The sequence below is a fragment of the Benincasa hispida genome, chromosome 9 (genome assembly GCF_027475165.1).
Source record: "Benincasa hispida cultivar pf3 chromosome 9, pf3_genome.v1.1, whole genome shotgun sequence".
NCBI lineage: Eukaryota > Viridiplantae > Streptophyta > Magnoliopsida > Cucurbitales > Cucurbitaceae > Benincasa > Benincasa hispida.
The window spans coordinates 2,412,508-2,432,224 of record NC_143486.1 but is presented as its reverse complement, the minus strand read 5'-3'; the positions used below and the strand labels follow the sequence as shown (position 1 = coordinate 2,432,224).

At 38.0% G+C, this 19,717-nt stretch overlaps 1 protein-coding gene and 1 non-coding gene across 4 annotated transcripts; both read left to right on the top strand.

Annotated features, from left to right (window-relative positions):
* Nucleotides 1-11,532: 11,532 nt before the first annotated feature.
* Nucleotides 11,533-11,638, top strand: LOC120087455 (small nucleolar RNA R71). Its single transcript, XR_005484596.1, has one exon. It is a non-coding gene; the product is annotated as a small nucleolar RNA R71 (small nucleolar RNA).
* A 4,201-nt stretch (nucleotides 11,639-15,839) lies between these two features.
* On the top strand, nucleotides 15,840-19,496 carry LOC120086284 (RNA-binding (RRM/RBD/RNP motifs) family protein). Of its 3 annotated transcripts, none has more exons than XM_039042843.2 (10): nucleotides 15,840-16,242; nucleotides 16,667-16,729; nucleotides 16,916-16,997; nucleotides 17,094-17,168; nucleotides 17,399-17,441; nucleotides 17,573-17,618; nucleotides 17,991-18,091; nucleotides 18,616-18,685; nucleotides 19,111-19,193; nucleotides 19,281-19,496. In XM_039042843.2, exons 1-10 carry the CDS (start codon nucleotides 16,048-16,050, stop codon nucleotides 19,309-19,311), a joined length of 789 nt encoding a protein of 262 aa, XP_038898771.1. In that variant the 5' UTR covers nucleotides 15,840-16,047; the 3' UTR covers nucleotides 19,312-19,496. The 3 variants fall into 3 exon arrangements, with proteins under 3 accessions (XP_038898771.1, XP_038898772.1, XP_090174492.1); XM_090318366.1 differs by having other exon boundaries at nucleotides 15,905-16,360; nucleotides 16,441-16,729; XM_039042844.2 differs by lacking the exon at nucleotides 18,616-18,685 and having other exon boundaries at nucleotides 15,884-16,242.
* Nucleotides 19,497-19,717: the final 221 nt, after the last annotated feature.

The following is a 19,717-nucleotide window of genomic DNA, read 5'->3' as shown; positions in this document are numbered from 1 at the left end:
GGAGAATCTGCATGGACTATCGCAAGCTAAATTTGGTCACTAAAAATGACCACTTTCCACTCTCGTTCATTGACCAGATGTTGGATAGACTTGCAGGGAACGAATTTTTCTGCTTTCTTGATGGCTATTCAAGGTATAACCAGATAGCAATTGCACTGAAGGACCAAGATAAGACAACCTTCACATGCCCATTTGGTACGTTCGCATTCCGAAGCATACCATTTGAACTCTGTAATGCACCAGACACGTTTCAACGATACATGATGGAAATTTTTTTGGATTACTTGGAGGAGTCAATCGAGGTTTTCATGGATGATTTCTCAGTTTTCGGTAGTAACTATGACTCATGTTTGACTAACCTCGAGAAAGTCTTAAAGAGATGCATGGAAACAAATCTTGTTCTGAATTGGGAAAAATGCCACTTTATGGTGGAGGAAGGAATAGTTCTGGACCACAAAATCTCCAAGGCAGGATTGGAAGTTGATCAAGTAAAAATCAACGCAATTTTCAAATTACCCCCACCAGTGAATGTAAAGACACCGAGGAGCTTTCTGGGTCATGCAGGATTTTATAGAAGATTTATTAGCAATTTCTCTCAAATCGCAAAACCCCTTAGTGCACTTCTCGAAGTTGACCGCGAGTACAATTTCGATGATGCTTGCACTAAAGCATTTAACACATTAAAAGATGCACTTATCTCCACTCCGATTTTGGTTGTGCCAGATTGGACGCAACCCTTTGCATTGATGTGTGACGCTAGTGGATATGTTGTGGGCGCAGTTTTGAGTCAGCGCCGGGAAAAGTTATTACATCCCATTTATTAGGCAAGTAGAACATTGAACAACGCATAGGAGAACTGTACGACCACAGAGAAAGAAATGCTCGCAATGGTATTTGCACTGGAGAAGTTTCGACAGTACCTGATCAGAACAAATGTGGTGGTGCATACGGATCACTCTGCGATTAAATATCTAATGACGAAGAAGGATGAAAAACCAAGATTGATACGGTGGGTGTTGCTCTTGCAAGAGTTTGACTTAGAAATTAAAGATAGGAAGGGCACTGAGAACCAAGTCGCAGATCATTTGTCAAGACTGGAAAACTGCGAGGTTCAAAGGATAGAAAAATATATTGAGGAAAGATTCCCCGATGAGCTGCTGATGGCAGTAGGCGTTAATGTTCCCTGGTATGCGGACATAGTAAACTTTATAGTTTGCAGCTAATTACCGGATGATTATACCTACCAGCAGAAGAAGAGGCTAAGACATGACGCAAAATTTTATTTCTGGGATGATCCATTCCTATATCGACAAGGACCTGATCATATAATACGTCGATGCGTTCCTGAGCACGAAGCCAAGAGCATTTTAGAACTCTGTCATGAGTCCCCATATGGAGGACATTTTGGGGGGCCAATGACTGCAGCAAAAGTCTTACAGTGCAGCTACTTTTGGCCAACTCTGTTCAAAGATGCCCATGCCCATGTTGTGCAATGCGATAGGTGCCAAAGGACAGGGAATATGTCCAAAAGAAATGAAATGCCATTGACGTCAATCTTAGAAGTTGAATTATTTGATGTATGGGGAATTGACTTCATGGGCCTGTTTCCACCATCCGAAGGTCATCAATATATTCTGGTTGCAGTTGATTATGTATCGAAATGGGTTGATGCGTGTGCCAAGAATGACACACCCACTGTAGCAAAGTTTTTGAAGAAGAATATTTTTGCGCGCTATGGAACGCCACGTGCCTTAATCAGCGATGAGGGCTCACACTTCATCAACCACATAATTGCTAACCTGTTGACTAAATTCAACGTCAGCCATCGAGTGGCAACTGCTTATCACCCACAGACTAATGGGCAGGCAGAGATTTCTAATAGAGAAATCAAAACTATCTTGGAGAAAGTAGTTAATACTGCCAGGAGGGATTGGTCACCCAAGCTTGACGAAGCACTATGGGCATACAGGACTGCCTATAAAACACCAATTGGCATGTCTCCGTATTCCCTGATCTTTGAAAAAGCTTGTCATCTGCCACTCGAGTTGGAACACAAGGCAATGTGGGCATGCAAGAAGCTTAAGTTCGATTTAGCTAGTGCAGGGAAAGTTTGGAAGTTACAATTGAATCAGTTGGTCGAATGCCGAAGGGATGCCTATGAAGATGTCATGATATATAAGGAGAAAATGAAGAAATGGCATGATGACCGCATAAACGACCGGATATTCACCGAAGGTCAGCAGGTATTGCTATTCAACGTGTGTCTGCGACTGTTCCCTGGGAAGCTGAAGTCTTGCTGGTCCGGGCCATTCTGGATCAAGACCATCTTTCCCCATGGCGCAGTGGAATTAACAACTTTAGACAAGAGCAGCGCATTCAAAATCAATGGTCAACGGATCAAACCTTACTATGGAGGCGACTTCGATCGGCGCATGGATACCATTGATTTGGGCAAGCAGGATTAAAATGCTTGCAGGGAAAGCGATTGCGGTAATTCTGAGAATTTCTTTCAATCGGTCTTCCCATCTATGTTTACTTTCTTTCTTTACAGCTTTCTTTTACCGTTTGTTTCATTTCGTGATTACTGTTTAGTAAGATTAGTCTTTAATGTTCTAGAAGTTTCATATGTTTCCATACGTTAAATGTAGTAGCGCTAGGCGCACGAATTTGTGAATGTTTGGATAAATCACCACAAGATCTTTTCAACTTACATAAGGAAGAGAGGAAAATAAACTCGTATATAACGAGAGGATGGGTGTAGCAAGTAGAAAGAAGAGAAGATATGCATCTAATACACCCAAATACATTGCGGTGAGGGGTGTGTTGCACACATATGCGTCCTTTGCCCGGTCTTAGTTAAATGCACTATGTTGAGGTATCCTCAAGAAATGTATTTAGTTAAGGGGTGTGCTGCGGGGATGTATGCCTTTTGTCCGTCCTCAGCAAAAATGTATTTGCGTTTATTGGAAGCATAACATGAACTACAAATCATGCACCCTTCCGAATCAAATTTTGTAACTTAACCGAATTCTTTGACTTTTGTACAGGCATTCGAAAACTTTATGTAATGCGTTCATTTGTAATATAGTTGCATACTTTGTTAATATTCAATACAATCAGAAGTATATATTCACTCCACTCTTTGCTTGTGCCTCTTTCTTTATTTTCCTTTGATAATTTTTGCTATGTTCTTACTCCTTTATTTTTACGATCATCATTGCGTTGCTATGATGTATCATATGTTTACACTTAGAAACATTTCCAATACTTAGTAAATTCTAACTAACACTTAGTTAATTCTTAGTTTAGCAGTACTTTACCTTTTATCTTTCAAAGTTCTGCTCAAACCTTTTTTTTTTTAAATTTTATTCTAAGTGTTTGTCTAGTCTATCCAAACAACGCAATGAGGACCTTGTTCATCTTTAAATTTGGGGGTGGGGAAGGTATGAGCAGATGACATCAGAAATATGTAGTATTTAAGAAAATGTGTCCATTTCCATTTAAAAAAGTATATTTTTTTTTATGCAAAACTCCAATGTCAGCGCAAGGGAAAATTTCAAAACTGTTCCCAACCTGATAAGAGTTTAGTTATGAAAGAAGTCTGCTCGTAGTTGGATGTTCGTATGACACCCGTAGGAGCAAGCCAAAACAAAGGTGGGTTTCCAAGAACAACGTAGTATAAACCAAAAGGAGAAAAAAAAAAGAATGCAAGGGACAATTCCTCTGATTATCATGAGTTAAAGTTAGAACTGGCACACAACCGTAGTTGGATGTTCGCATGACACCCGTGGGGACAAGCCAAAACGAAGAGTGTAACCATGACCAACTGTCTCTAAGTGAATAAATAACGCACATTTTGCTCACCGCATATAGATACATCAAGTTGTTTTGATAAAGAAGAGATAAGCATTCTATTTTGAAAACTAGAAAAGTGTCTTTGAGCAGAATTTTGTTACATAGAAGGATAAGGTAGGGCTTGCTAAGAATTAGCAAGGATAGAAGGAAAGTGTGATGTCAGGTAATGTGCCTAAGTGTAACATTCAGAGCAACCAATCATCGCAGAAATATAGGATAGGAATGGAGCATGATTCGCCTTGGTAGAAGATATGCTTGAGGACAAGCATATATCTAAATTTGGGGGTGTGATAACTTGTAGAAATACAAGTCATTTATGCCACCTTATCTAGATATTGCGGCCAAAAAGTTAGTAATTATGTGTCAATTGTATGAAGATTAGCCCAATATGACAATAATTATAAATGTTTGCGCTTACACCCACTAACGCCAAAAAGATGGAAGACAAGCCAAACTTTACTCTGTTTTGCAGGAGACCAAGTCACCGCTTGCGCTCAAGACTCATGAGAAACTAATTAGCACATCTCTGCCACATTACGCCCATTGATCAACCATGAAGAGACGATTACTGAAATAATGGCACAATGCAACAGTTGGTCCAGAGCTATGCTTCAACCGCATGCGGTAATAAAAACAAACACCGCATGCAAACCTATGATTGAAAGATGCAACTGAGCAATGCGAGAGCGAGGGATTAAGACACGTGTACAACTAACGGTTGTACAGAATTGATGGTCTGATTGCATAATAGAAGGAATAATATCCCTCCATCTGCGAATTTACCACAACCATCAAGTGGGGAACCCAAGGCCGGAGTCAAAGATCTACTCCTATAAATACCCCATTGATTTCAGAGAAAAGTATGCTATTTTGATACAGGGCTAAGTGCTGCAAGATTTTAGAGAGAAAAGGTTGAGCTGAATGCTGAAGAGAAGAAATCCGGGAAGATAATGAGATAAGGTCGAGAGGTGAATCTCAAATCCGACCTACCATATACCCAATCGAAGCTTTGTGTAGAGACCCCTGCTACCGGTGGAGCAAGCCTGAGAGGGAAGCTTTTCCTGCTATCGAAACCATCCTATCCGACAAGCAGATCTCCATCGAACCTATGCCAAGACATTGGCACTTGTTTGTATATGTTCTATCTCTCTTCCATTGTATTCCATAGTTTCTTTATCTCTTCATTCACACATCATGTATCAAACGCTTAGTAGAAATATTAAATATTTCGATAGATTCCATTTATCATTTTCTGTCTGTTTCCATCCACCCATTAGTCATTTTCTTCATGATGTTTTCTTAATCTTTTGATGAGCAATATGAATCACCAAGAACTTAATCTGTATTAAAGTTATAAATTACGTTTAGCTAAAGCATGCTAGACGGCATCCTCACCTGTGAGAGTGAAGTGAAGATGCCATTTTAATCTATCGAGAGAAGGTCAGAAGAGTGTGTTAACTAAAGGGAGTAGTACTTTCAGACATGGAAGCAACCTTGTGTTCATTATTCTAGACTCTGTTTCACCACAGACATGTGGGGAACACGACCGATCACTGAGAGGTGTACGCCAAGAAAAGAGCAGAACAGTATTTATACCTTCAAATCCAATTAAGGTCTTGCGTTGTTTGTAATACTTATCTTTCTCTTTCTATTCTGTTCATAAGACTTGTCGCCGCATCCCACATCTTTGCACAACCTTCACAGCCAGCCTTAATCCTAGCATCTTGTACATGAAGTTTGTATCTTGTAACATCTAGCTTAGGTTTACTGTATTTTTATGTTTTATTGCATCTTTATTGCTTTCCTTTATTTTACTGTAATTTACTTATCTGTATAAACTCCTTTATAAAGAATTGAAAACTTGGTCGCATATACCATGAACATACCGCAATAACCGAGACCATTTCCCTGTGTTCGACCTCGGATCACACCGAGAAACTTGCGGTGGAATTACACTTGGTTCCATCGTAAGGAAACTTGTGACAACGCAGAGCATACTATATGAACATTTCAAATTAACGCATAAATAGAAGTAGTATCGCATCATCATGAGCACTTAATATCATACATCCCAAAACACATTACAAGTTTATGGCGTCGTTGGAATCTGGTTAACGATTTATTGTTTGAGTGGTTTTTGGTATTTTGCAGGACAGATCTCTTTGTACTGACTGTTCAACGCGGAGAGCAGTTTGACGACTTAGGAGTGCTGGGGGTGATGTGGTAATTCTAAATGGACCTAGAGATCAAGTATATTCTTCGTGGAGAGTTCATCAGGGCTGAATTAATTGGTGAAGAAGTATGGTTGAAGAGAATATGGCACCTGCTGGAAACCTGAAGGGAGATTTGCTAGTGCAAGATCCTATTTTTCTTACCGCTGACCAGAACATCCCTATGAGGGAGTATGCAGCACTAGATTTTTACAATTTTTCACCAGGGATTTCAAGACCAGTAGTTGAGGGGAATGCAAGCTTTGAAATAAAACCTATCATGCTGCAAATGATTCAGAATGAGGGACAATTCGGAGAATTACAGAGAGAAGACCCACACGAACATTTAACTAACTTGCATCAAGTAGCGAGTAACGTGTAAATTTAATCAAGTATCAAATATTTATCAGAATGTCTTTACTTTACAGAATGAACAATATAATGCAGAGTAATAAATTATAAAGTATTTATTAGAATGTTATACATTATTTGACATCGATTGTGTTTGGGTCTCTTGAATCTCGGTCCTTGCCTGTTTGTTGTTTTTTGATGTATCAAGTGGTTCGTCACACTTTTATCTATTATGTCTCGATTGGCTACACTGTCCACATTTTTTTAATGTGACATGTTCTCCAGCAGATGGTATCCTATTTACCTTTCATTTACCAACCTGTACCACTCTTTTCGGTGGGAGTATTTTTACCTTGGTATACCTTGATGACTTTTTCCATTCGAATACATGGCCAAACGGGTTTATTGACTCCGCGTATGCTAGCAATAGAGAATCAACACTATAAAATCTGTTGCATAAGGAATCAGAGCTCTGTCATTTTCATTATCAACAATTGCATATGCCAATTGGTACAATTGGTTATTACCGTCCATTGCAACACTAACTAGCATTGTTCCCTTGTACTTACTCCTTAGATGAGTATCAGTATAATGATCACGGGTCAACAACTCTTAAAATCTCTTAAACTCACACCTAGTGCCATGAACATGTATTTGAAATATTTTGATTCTTCAAGCTCAATCTCAAATACAGTTCCAAGATTTTCTATCTTCAATGCCTCATCATATACATGCAATACCGCATATTATGTTGGGAATGTCCTAGAACTCGCAGTTCGTGTTAAACATTCTATTTATCAATAATAATGACTTGTTGATTTTGCATTTTATTATGGAAATCCAATAAACGTATCCTTGGCTATAGTCTGAGTACTATAACTTTACGTAGTGACATAAACAGGATCAAGTTGACAGTTTATAGCCTAAATAGTAGGGGTGTTCATGGGTTGGGTTGAAATACTTTTTAGACTCAACCCAATTGTTCGGGTTATAAATTTCTTGAACCCAAATAACCCTATTAAAAAATGAACCCAACCCAACCCAACCAAGAAATATTTGGGTTAGTTTGGTTCGGGTTAATCGGGTCCTTTATTTAAAATTTTGTTTTAAAAAGAAACAAAATTTAAATATGTAAAAATCTAGTTGAATTATTTTCATATATTGAATTAAGATTAACTACTCAATTTCAATTTATATAGTGAAAATTTTCTTTCTAAAGTGCACAGAAACTACTTCTAAGAGTTATTGAAGAATAAATTATTCAAAAAATATTGGAATTAGATAAAATTAAAATCAATATATGTATAAATAATTGTGTTATAAGTAACAAAAAATATACGTTTTAAAGTTAATAATAAATTTGGGTTGGTTTGGGTTATATTAGGTGAACCCATGAACCAACCCAACCCATAAAATTTTCATTTATTTGAACCTAACCCTACCGAAATGAGTTGATAACCCAACCCAAACCGCACGGGTGGGTTGGATTGATCGGTTTTTTCGGGTCATCAGGTTTTTTGAACACCCCCTACTAAATGGTCTAACAAGTATATGGATGAAATTGGGTATCCCATCCTGGTAACACTATTGGATGCGGCCCACTCTGTAGTTGTTACAAGAAGTTGTAAAGTGCTACAAACGATGTGATCCACAAATCGTTCATGTTGAGACTTGTGAGTGAAGGCATCCTATGCAATGAGTTTGCATATACACTGGACCACAAAAATAGTCACTTTTCTTTTAACGTCTGTTTACTGTTAAAACTAACTATTTCATTTATCAAATAACCTAGGTTAACTCGATCTTAATCCTAAGCTAGCTATGAACTCCTGTTTGTTCGGGATTATCCTTTGATCTGTAAACGGTGAGAGTAGTCCAACAGCACTGCTCAATAAGCTTCCCATTTTGGGGATAAGACCGGATGAATAGCTGGGGACATAGCCTTGCAAGATGGAATTCACTCCTACCTTATTTAGAGTTAACAGATAGGTTGTTCTTTTAAGTACTGATTTCAGGTCTTGAACAATCGGGGCCCCGCCTTCTCACGATAGAGAAAGGACTTGATTCATAGAGATTATGAATCAGAATTGTTCATTAGAGGGTCAGTAGGAACTTAAGGAACACGATGTATTCACAGGGGTAAAATGGTAACTTTGACCTTGTTGTGATTATGAACAACCTGTGAAGGATCGACTTACTGATTATGGTTATTAAGTGGACATAATATATCTACAGTGAGGGGAGTTCAAATATGAGCTATAGTGGAGTGTCCCATTAGTTAACGAATGGGGGTTAGATCGAATTAATGAGTTTAGCCGATTAATCTCGAATCGTTAGAGCCCATGATTTATAGGTCCGCGAGGTCCCCCTACTAGCTCGTAAATGGTTAAGCTTTAGAGTTGCTTGAGAAATTAATTTGAAACGTTCAAATTAAACGGAGTAGGAGAATATATATTTAAATATGATTTAAATATATGAAGATGATTATTGTGCAAAAATAATTTAATATTTGATATTAAATTAATTAATATTTTAAATTAATTAATGAAATTAATTTTAGAAAATTATTTTTCAATTTTATAAATCAAAATTTTATTTTAAAAGAAAATGGGAAAATCGTTTTGCATGCACCAAAATGGAAAATTTTGATTTTCCAATATCATCTTCTTCATACTCACACAAAGTCCATTTCTTCTTCTTCATTAATACTCCAAGCATGAGCTGTAAGTCATGCATTTCTCTTCTTTGCATGTTCATCTGCAATAAATAAAGAAGTTTGGAGTGAATTGAAGGTATGCCCAATACAAAAATTTTGAGAGAAAATTTCAGTGAGAAGAAAGTGTTCTTCGAAGTGAGCTGCTGTGAGTATCACTATGTTCTTCATCGTTTCAAGCTGTTATTGAGTCCCATAACTCGGTCTAAAGCTCCAAGAGGATAGTGGGAAAGATCTTGAGGTAGTTCACAGTGATCTTTGGTGAAGATTGTTGCTGATTGATCAAGTTCTTGAAGAGTTCTTCAAAGGTATGATCTTAAAACACTCTTTTTAGAAGAGCATGCTTTAGTTTTTGCCAAAATTAGTGAATTTGAATGCTTATGGATCCTTGATACTTCCGCTGCATGTTATCTAACTCTTACATATGATTCCTCTAGCGTCCCTCTTACAAGAGCAAAAGCAGTTTCTCTCGCACGATATGCTTTGTCATAACTAATATTGACATTGTACTGATGTCCCATATCCTCAATAATATGGTGTAGGTTGTCCCCCTAACCAACACTAAACTTGTCCTTTTGATTAAGTGACCAATAACAAATGTGTTAGCTTGCCTGTGGTCATGATTAAATACTTCAATCGAGCATGTGTGATTGGGCGTGCATTTTGTGATCTTGAAAATATCACATCTGTCCATTTTAATTGCTCGAACAACCCACTTATATGTCGGGTATAAACACCGAATAGTATATAATTTTTGTTCAATTTTTTAACCCACAACTCAAAGTTGTTCTTAATGGCCAACATTGCTAACCTCATCTTCATGTCATTCTTGCTAAAGAAAATTTAACCTACGTCAACGGTATCCACCAACCCTATGGATGATTGTGGTTGCATGATCAAGTCCCTCGTTCTAGCATTACTACTGGATGGTACATTGCACGGATTTTAGCAAGGCACACTCCTAACAAAATAGTCAAAATCATTTTATAGAATTAGAGTTGGTTGTTCTTCATTCACAATAAAAGGACCACTCCCTAAAACAACCTGGGTTGGATGTTTTTTTATTCCCAGCCTCTTCCCTTTCTATCATCAAATTCTCATTTACACATGTCCCAACCTCTTCTATTGTCACATTCGGATGCAGTACATTCGCTATAAACGTTGATATTGTCATTTTCCAGTGAGACACTCGATGGACAAACATTATGCTCAATGACATCCGCTCCACACATAGGTTGGTCTTCTCTCTCAGTAATCAAATGTTGCCTCACGATGAATTTCTTCAATTTTCTCAAGAGTTACAAATACCTGCAGTCTAGCACGGTCGTACTCCGAGAGGAGAAATTTCATCATCCATTAAGCATACTGGAAGAGAATCAATATACATCTTACATGTCACCCTCATTATAATCTTGAACTCTGTTGAACTAACTTGCATGATCTCATATACTAGATTTACCAGCTCATTATACGTCAATGTGCTCGGAATTAATAAACCCTTCAAACGACCTTCAATATAGTGTTCTTCTGTGTTGTCACATGTACCACAATAATGTAAGAATATATACTTCTCCATCTTTAAAGAAAAATAATACACAAAGTGAGTAGTTAGGAAAATTGGTTACTGTTAAATACTCATTATACTCGATCCTCGCTACACGCTCTTTGCTACGCTCAGTTGAGCTCAGCAATGCTCTTTGCGGTCTATTTTTCAGCTCACCCACAATTTTTCCCATTCGAATTTCAAGATTTCTAATGGATGTAGCTTGATTCTGGAGCACTGATTCGTTTTTCTCAATGTACTACTTCAACAAGCTCTCTAAGGACGAAGATTGCGGTGATTGTGAGCTACTAGTTTGGCTATGCGCTGGACTATTGTCTTGCGGGAAAAACCCGGGTGGCCTTTCTTTTTGTGTCACAGATTGAAAGCTTTGTTGCTGATTTTTCCATGCAAATTTTAGGTGGTTTCGCCACCCGAGGTTATATATGTCGGAATAGGGATTATTTCTTATGAAGCATACCGACTACGGGTTTGTTAGGCATTCTTTCATCGGGTGAGCATCTCCGGAAATGACACAACTTGTGGTCGTTTGAGTAATTGTACTGACCTGCCCTTTCTTCGCTCTCGTGTTATTAATTGCGATGCCTTGTATCAGACTCATCATCGCAGTCATTTGATTTTGCAGGGATGCGATGGCCCCATTGTTTACGTCATCATCTTTTATTCTTAATCTCTGATCACTTTCCCGTCAATCCTTGTGATTTTTGAAAATGTGATCAAGTATACTTTTTGCCTCCTCTTATGTTTTGTCGAGCAGACTACCAGCGGCTGTTGCATTGGTAGCGGTCTGCGAAGAGGGATTCAGTCATTGGTAGAAAATTTCCATTTGTAGGCAGTCTGGTAAGACATTATGTGGACAATCTCTTACCAGCCGCTTGAACCTCGCCCAGGCATCACTTAGCAATTCATCATCTTCTTGTTCAAAATTTGTTATTAATTTTTGTTTCTTAGCATTCTCGGTTGGTGGAAAATACTTCTTTATAAACTTTTCCACCACCTGTTCCCATGAAGTTATCTCTCCGGTTCGAGAGAATATGCCTATTTCCTCGCCTGATAACACAAAGAAAATGGAAACAAAGTTAGTCAAACTTCCTCGATTGAGATATTCGGGAACACAAAAGTGTTGTAGATTTCTATGAAGCTCTGGAGATGGGCGTGCGGGTCTTCGCCACGCCTTCCTCCAAACTGCCCAGTAGCCTGGATCATCTGCAACATTATCGGCTTCATTTCAAACCTCGATCCATCTAACGCCGCCCTCATGATTCCTGGAGAGAAATCATAGAGGTTAGGTGACGCATAGTCTCGGATGGGTCTATTGTGGTCATTCGCCAGAAGGATGAGGTTGGCCATTATATTATTCGTGTTAGCGGCCCTTACGTCTAGTTGCTTCGCCATTCTTGGTGTTCTCTCTTGTTGTTGTTGGCGGTCTCTTAATCTCCGTCTAAACATTATCTCAATCTCCGGGTCGTAATTTGCCAGAGATTGAGAATCTGCAAAGAAATCAAAAAAATTACCGTTAGCACTCTATTTTGTCGAAGTCCCCAGCAATGACACCAAAAACTTGATACTTGATTTTGTTGAGTGAAAATGTGGATGATATGCGATGGTAAAATTGCGTTGTGCACTCAAGTTTCCTCAGCAGAATCCAAGTGTAAATTCCACTGAGTTTCTTGGTAAGTCTAGGGTCGAACTCAGGGACTTGTGAAAACAGGTTGCATTGGTAATTTTTATGGAAACTTTGCGGTAACCGAATAAATAAATTGTTGGTTTATTGTTGATTGCGTTAATGAGAAAATAGACAAATGCGACGGATTTGAGAAAATTTAGTTGTGTGAGAGATGAACTGAGTATGCGATGAACGGGTTGAGAAGATCTTTAGCTAGCGTTACTTGGGAATACATTAGACTATGCGATCATGCTACAACCATGCACAACAAGTCATTTTCCAATGCAAATGTGATGCTCCTAAGTCTAGGACGCATGTGTTGAATGCAAAAGTGTCCATAGCGCTTATCCTAAGTCTCTACTCTTGTCCTATGCGATGATGCAAAATGCATAAAAGCAAGATGACCGCATACAATCATATCCTATCTCTAGGATGCATGCGATGCGTTAATAGCAAACAATGCTTATTCCTAAGCTCCTATCTCTTGCTTATTCGTTCTAATCTGACTCTCCCGAGCCTAGATTCTAATCTGACTTTCCCAAGCCCAGATCCTGTCCTTAGACTACCCTCCCGAGTATCCCTAATGGACGAATGAAGCACTCATAATATAAGATAATCGCATAGAGTGAAGATTCCCTAGTTGTGCTAGCTAAATGCTTCTCAACCCATTCAACTAATTTAGCTACCCATACGTAAATAACAGAGAGTGAACAAATATAGAGAAGTAGATTCCATTTCAATAAATGAGTGGAGTACAAAATAACAATGGAATTTAAAGGTAGAGAGCCTTGTAGCAATTCCTTGCTGACCAAGGCTTTTACACTGTAATCTCTATTCGATTCTAAAGATGTTCCCGCTTCTGCAGGCGTTGGCCCTCTCTCTATCCTTGAAGCTTCTGGCGCTCTCCCAAGCTTACCGGAACGATCTATCGACACAACCTCCTCTCTCACGTCCACCTTAAAATGAAAGAAACTATGAACAAGAACTTGCGAACCGATTAACTCGTTGGAACTGCTCAACCCCTTTTCTGAAGGTCGCCATTGGTATTTATAGAACATCCAAGGTGAACGACGGTTTCTCTCTCATGATTACACGGATGGGACGACTTTAATTCTCCCGATTGATGCGTCGAATAATTGTCATCGAAAAGTTGGATGTACTTGTGATTGTTATCGACTGTCAACTTAATTCGGATTCGACTGTCATCAGCTTTTTGTTCCATCGCGATTAATTAGCCTTTCACCTAGATGCCCACTATGTTGCGCTGATCAAGTTGCGGCGATCCTTCTCGGACGAATGTTTGCGAACATAATCATCGCAAAGGCTTGCGGTGAAGTTGCGCTCGACTAATGATTTCCTATGATCGTAATTTTTGCATTGCGTCAACGCATATTCTGCATAAAAACACTAAAATCAACTGTTCCTATGCGATGAATGCATGCGACCGCAATATTATGAAATTGATGCTTGATGGACGCAATTTAACATGTTTTATCAACGCAATCCAGCATTGTTTAAGAACTTAGCACTATGATAACGTTTATTTCTACCCGTTATCAGCTAACACTTCCTAGGATGCATTCATGCTATGCGATCATGCAACACACATACAATAGTAAACCATCTTTCGGTGTGAATGTTATGGCTTCTAATGCTAGAATGCATGCGATATATGCGATAAGTCTATAGGATCTACACATAAGCCTCTATTCTTATTTATGCGATGACAAAATGACACATACACAAATAAGGCGACCACATAATATCATACCTATCTCTAGGGTGCATGCGATGCAGGTTGGCAAACAGAGCTTATCTCTAAGTCCCTATCTCTTGTTTATGCATATCTAATCTTGCTCTCTCGAGTCTAGATTCTAACCTAGCTCTCTCAAGTCTTAGGTTCTTTCTTCAGACTCTCTCTCGAGTAGCTCTAAAGGGGTGTTGGGCACAACATAAAACAAGATAATCACATGCAATGAAGATCTTAGGTCATGTTAGCTTAGTTCTTCTCAACCTATTCGATTAGTTTAGCTACTCATGCGTGCTAAGAGAGTGAACGGATGTAGATTAAGAACTTCCATTGTATAAATATAAAGTTGAAGTATAAAATAACAATACAAGAAGAGAATAAAAAGTCTGGAAGCAATCTCTTGCTTCCCAGGCTTTTATACTGTCTTTTCTACTCTTGTTCAAAAGATAGTCTCGCTCTCACGAGAGTCAGCCCGCTTTCTGCTTTCTACGCCTCCGGGTTCTCTTGAGTTTCCCTGAGTGATCTTCCGGTGTCTCTTCCCTTATCTTGCTCTGCCTTAAAATAAAAGGAAAACTATGGACAAGGCTAAACTATGAACTGAACTAGTTGAACTTCTTTTCTGAAGATTGCCTTCGATATTTTTAGAGCCTTCGGGGTGAAAGACAACTTCTCTCTTATGATTGCACAGATGAGATGGATTTAATTCTCTGATTGATGCGCTGAATATTTGTCATCGAAAAGCTGAGTGTAGTTGTTATCGTTAGCGGCTTGTCAACTTAATTCGGATTCGACCATCATCAACTTTCTGTCCCATCGTGATTAATTATGCCTTTCACCCAGATGCGCCCACCAAGTTACGGCGACTCTATGCGGCAATCCTTCTTGAGTAGATGTTTGCGAGAACAAATCACCGCAAAGCCTTGCGGTAATACTGCGCTCATCCGTTGATTTCTTGTGATTGCGCTTTTCGCCTTGCGTCAACACATATTTTGCATAAAAATACAAAAATTAACTGTTTCTATGCGATGAACGCATGCGACTGCAATGTTATGAACTTAATGCTTTTTGGACGCAATCTAACATATTTTATCAATGTGAGCCAACATTGTTTAAGAACTTAGCACTGTAATAACGTGCATTTCTGCCCGTTATCACACATTTACTTACTTGAGGTGTGAAGTAAAATGATTTGAATGCCTTTATAACTTGATCTCTATCAAGAAAAACAAGTTTTGTGAAGTGGGTTTCTTGGAGGAAAAGTGAGCTCGATTTTCTCTTTTGTGTTTTAGTTATATTTATTCTTAGTTAATTAAAACAAAAATACTTCACATTTCAAGAAATTGATTTGAAAGAGTAGTGAGAATTGTCAGAAAATTCCTCATTTTGTGTATGTTTGTATATAAGCATTAACTGTAGAGTAGGCCCTCCGACGGGCACGGGCAATTCAAAATGATCGAGTATCGAGTATGACGTGGTTATGATTGAGTATATACGTGTTGATTGCACATGTATCGAGTGACCATGCATCCGGATATTGAGTGACTGTGCATTGAGGATCGTGTGACGAGCTAACGAGAAACGAGTAACGAGCCATCGAGGATCGAGTTTCTTGGTAGTAGCAGGCGCATCGGGTGCATCTCATGGGCAAAGCGATAAAATCACACGATGATATCATACCACTTTCCATTACTTTTTCTATCGGTGACCATTTTTCATTTGGGCCTCCTAAATGAAGCCATCCCTAATAAAAACCCAATAAATTTCAATACTATGTGTTCTAATGTTAAATTAGCAAACTAGAATATATTCCTATATACGTATTTCCCGCTCGAGTTAGAACGAAACACAGAACACAGTAGAACCTAGACTCCGCCGTGCTCGGAGTTAATTCCGTTCCGATTTCCACCGATCTCCGCTGTTAACTCCACCGGCAATTCGCCGATGGCTCACCAGCCCTACGATCCTTACTATCTCTATAATCAACCGGACCCGACCTACAGTGACCGGAGCAACATCAACACGCTCTTCATCTCCGGTCTCCCTGACGACGTTAAGGCTCGCGAGATTCACAACCTCTTCCGCCGTAGGCCAGGATTCGACTCTTGCCAGCTCAAGTACACTGGACGTGGCAACCAGGTTTCTTTCGTTTCCTTTTCTCTCCCCTTTCTCTCCGTTTTGGCCGTAGAACGCTATTGTTTAACGAGGAATAGGAAGAGGAAATAGAGAAATGCAGAAAAGATGGGACAATTTTTAGGTATGAGTTTAATTGAGTATTGTTTGGAAATGTAAGAGAGGATGCTCTTGACGCTAGGTTTTAATTTGTGATTCTAGCAGTTTTCAGTCGTCTCGAATTTGGATAGAATACAAAAGGATTTGGGATTTTGAGCATCGTCTGAGTTTTTTGTACGACGAGAAAGCCTAATTTTCTTCAATTTGTATGAAGAACATTTACTACTTTGTTACTTCAAAGGAAATCAGTTGTCCTGCCATTCTTTTAGGTTTTGAGATATTACATATCAAATTGGTTGCCGTTTTCAAACAGGTCCTTTTGTTTTCACAGGTTGTGGCATTTGCCACCTTTTACAATCACCAATCAGCTGTGACAGCGCTACATGCATTAAATGTAAGATCATGTATTGCAGATAGTTCCATACTTGAGTCTGATTTCTAATTCGTTGTGGAGCTTAGTTGATTTTGTTTATTTTTCTTTTACATGTTGCATTCTGTTTCCCTAGCAGGTTCTGATAGTAGAATTTTGGTCCGTATTGTCAATTTTTAATGTTGAAACATAACGGTGGTGCTGTATCAGGGCGTCAAATTTGATCCACAAAGTGGATCGGTTCTGCATATTGAACTCGCTAGGTCAAACTCTAGGAGAAAACATAAGCCAGGTGAGGGCTTCAAGATATGGATTTCCTGCTAGAGTCAAGTTATTATGCTAAGATGATCCACTTGTTGTGATCGCTATCCAATGTTGCCCTATACAGGTGGTGGAGCATATGTTGTGATAGATAAAAGGAAAAAAACAGATGCCAATTCCCAGGAAACATCAAGTGATGATGGTGAAATGTTTTCACTCTCTAATATATAACATTTGTTTCTAGTATCATATCTATCTCCTACGTGTTTGAAATGTAATTTTCATGTTAACGTCTGTCTTCTCTCGTATTCATTATGTGGATTTGTATTATCTTTTTGCTTCCCTTTTTTTACATTTCACTTGCATATTTGCTGCCACACAATCTGAAATTTGAGGCTCACGTGCATATTTGATGTACTGATATATATTCAGGAGGCAGTGAACCGGATGAACCATCAAAAAAGGCCGAACAAAGGTTCGAAAAGCATTAAATAAAAGTTTAATTACTCTCCACTATAATATTAGAAGATGTAGCATCACTGGATATCAAATTGAAATGTTATTAATTTCTTGCAAACTGAGTTTATTCTTTTCTAAACAATGCAGTGGTGAGGCTTTGGTGACTCCTGCTAATGCTCTATCTGCTCCATATGTACGTCAATCTATCTTCATTGTTAGGATTTAGGAACTATCCATACAAGAATCAAGAATGCAATCTAATTTTGTATTGTAATGTAAAAGTAGATATTTTTTCTGTGTAGCTGGTAGCCTAATCTAGTCAACATGTGTTTCTGCCAATTCTGTATGCAGTTTATTATTTTTGAAGTTTTGAAAATTTGATTTTTGAATTTTAATGTTTGCCCAAAAATGAATAAGGTGATAGGTATTTAGCAGAAAATTGTTCGATGCTAATTTCAAAGTCGAGATTTTGTAAAAATTTCCTCTTTCAAATTATTGATTGCTTGTTATTAGGGTTTTACCATGCGATACAATATGGTCTTTATTTTATGTTTGATTGGTGCAGGAGCATCATGAAAAGAATGATGGAGGACCATGCTCCACTTTGTTTATCGCAAATCTGGGTCCAAACTGCAATGAAGATGAACTGAAGGAAGTCTTGTGCAAGTGAGTTATACTCTACTCGCTCAGTGGTTATGTAACAACCTTTAGTGAGATTCGTGAATTGTGATAAAGTTAATTGGTGTCTTATTCTCTCCTTTTCCGTGTTCACGATTCTTATTTCAGCAAGGCATTGAAATGATTGTATTACTTGGTTTGATTATGTTAACTTCTTATTGTTAAAACTTTATGAACTATTTCTCTAAACCATTATTAGTTTTACTTGTATTTTGCCCACCACATAATAAAATTGGTTTGCAAAAACTTAAGACGAGATTTTTTTAGAAACAACTTAGATGAGATATCTGTAGACATATTTTGGGGTGATTGGACCATTCCATCTGCCTGTGATGAACTATTTCTTACGTCTCAGACCTAAATTATTCTTCTAGTTTTAAGTACCAAGAAAAATGCTATACGCTGATAGGAGTTTTGTTGTGCCATTGCAGTATATCAAAACAATGAAAATGAAGTAAAAAAAAAATATTGTTTATGATAGAAGTTTTATGGTCACATTTTTACAATGCTAGATATCCTGGATTTAACGTTCTCAAATTGCGTGCCAAAAGTGGAATGCCGGTTGCATTTGCTGATTTTGAGGTATGCAAGATTGCTTCAGGGAATTGTTGAGCTTTTATTATGCTCCAATTGTTCCTTACTCATGGCCAAACATACTCCATTTTGAATTACAAGCACTGGTATGAGGATGAGTGGATTGCATTACCTTCATTCTTCACTAAACCTAGTATTTGATCATATTATTAAGACTAAGATTTTTTTTTTTGTATATGCAATTTTTTTTTCTCTAAATAATATAAACTACTATGTTACCATTGGGGATAAATCTTGCTTTAAATATATATAGATATATATTTGGAAGGAAAAATTTTGCTTCCAAAATTATTTCTTGTTTTTGTTTTTCTTATTATAGCATCATGCTTTATTTTTTTGAGCACTCTCAAATATTCTAATTGATGAGGTTCATCTTGAAATATGACTTTGTTTACCTGATTGTCTTGTTCCAGGATATCGAACAAGCTAGCAAGGTTATGGAGGAGCTTCAGGGAAGCGTGCTACCATCATCAGACCGTGGCGGCATGCATATAGAGTATTTCTATTTGAATTACTTCTCTATCGTAATTGCTAACTTCAGCATATGATGAGTAATTGATTGATCTCGCATGTTATTTTCTAGGTATGCTCGGTCTAAAATGAGGAAGTCTTAGTTGAAAAGCGTTCATCAGTCTGGTAGGGACTCGTTTGCTCCTACCCTGAAATGTTTTGTTGCATTAATCAGTCTGGTATTGTTTCTAGTGTTTGCAAACTACACTTCATATCACTGCCTAAATAATGAAAATAGGCTATGTGGTCATGCACATTTTAATTAAATTATAAAGCAAAGTATTGTAAAGTGTTGGTCGACGTTTTTTTTCTTTTTCTTTTTCTTTCTTTTTAATAAAAAAAATAGTTTGAAGAAGGCTATTGCTATGCAGTAGGTAGTTAATCTCGTAGTGGAAGTGCTATGAGAAGCTTTGCTAGGAGAACCAGGATCTGACTTTAGCTGTGTTAGTCCGAAAAAAAAAGGATGTAGCTAGTCATTAGATAGTAATTGGACAATATTTTTATTTCTCC

Coding starts and splice junctions, on each gene's coding strand:
- LOC120086284 (XM_039042843.2), top strand. CDS start 16,048: ATGGCTCACCAGCCCTACGATCCTTACTATCTCTATAATCAACCGGAC. Junction 17,619..17,990: donor ATGCTCTATCTGCTCCATAT/GTACGTCAATCT, acceptor TGATTGGTGCAG/GAGCATCATGAAAAGAATGA. Junction 18,686..19,110: donor TTGCATTTGCTGATTTTGAG/GTATGCAAGATT, acceptor GTCTTGTTCCAG/GATATCGAACAAGCTAGCAA.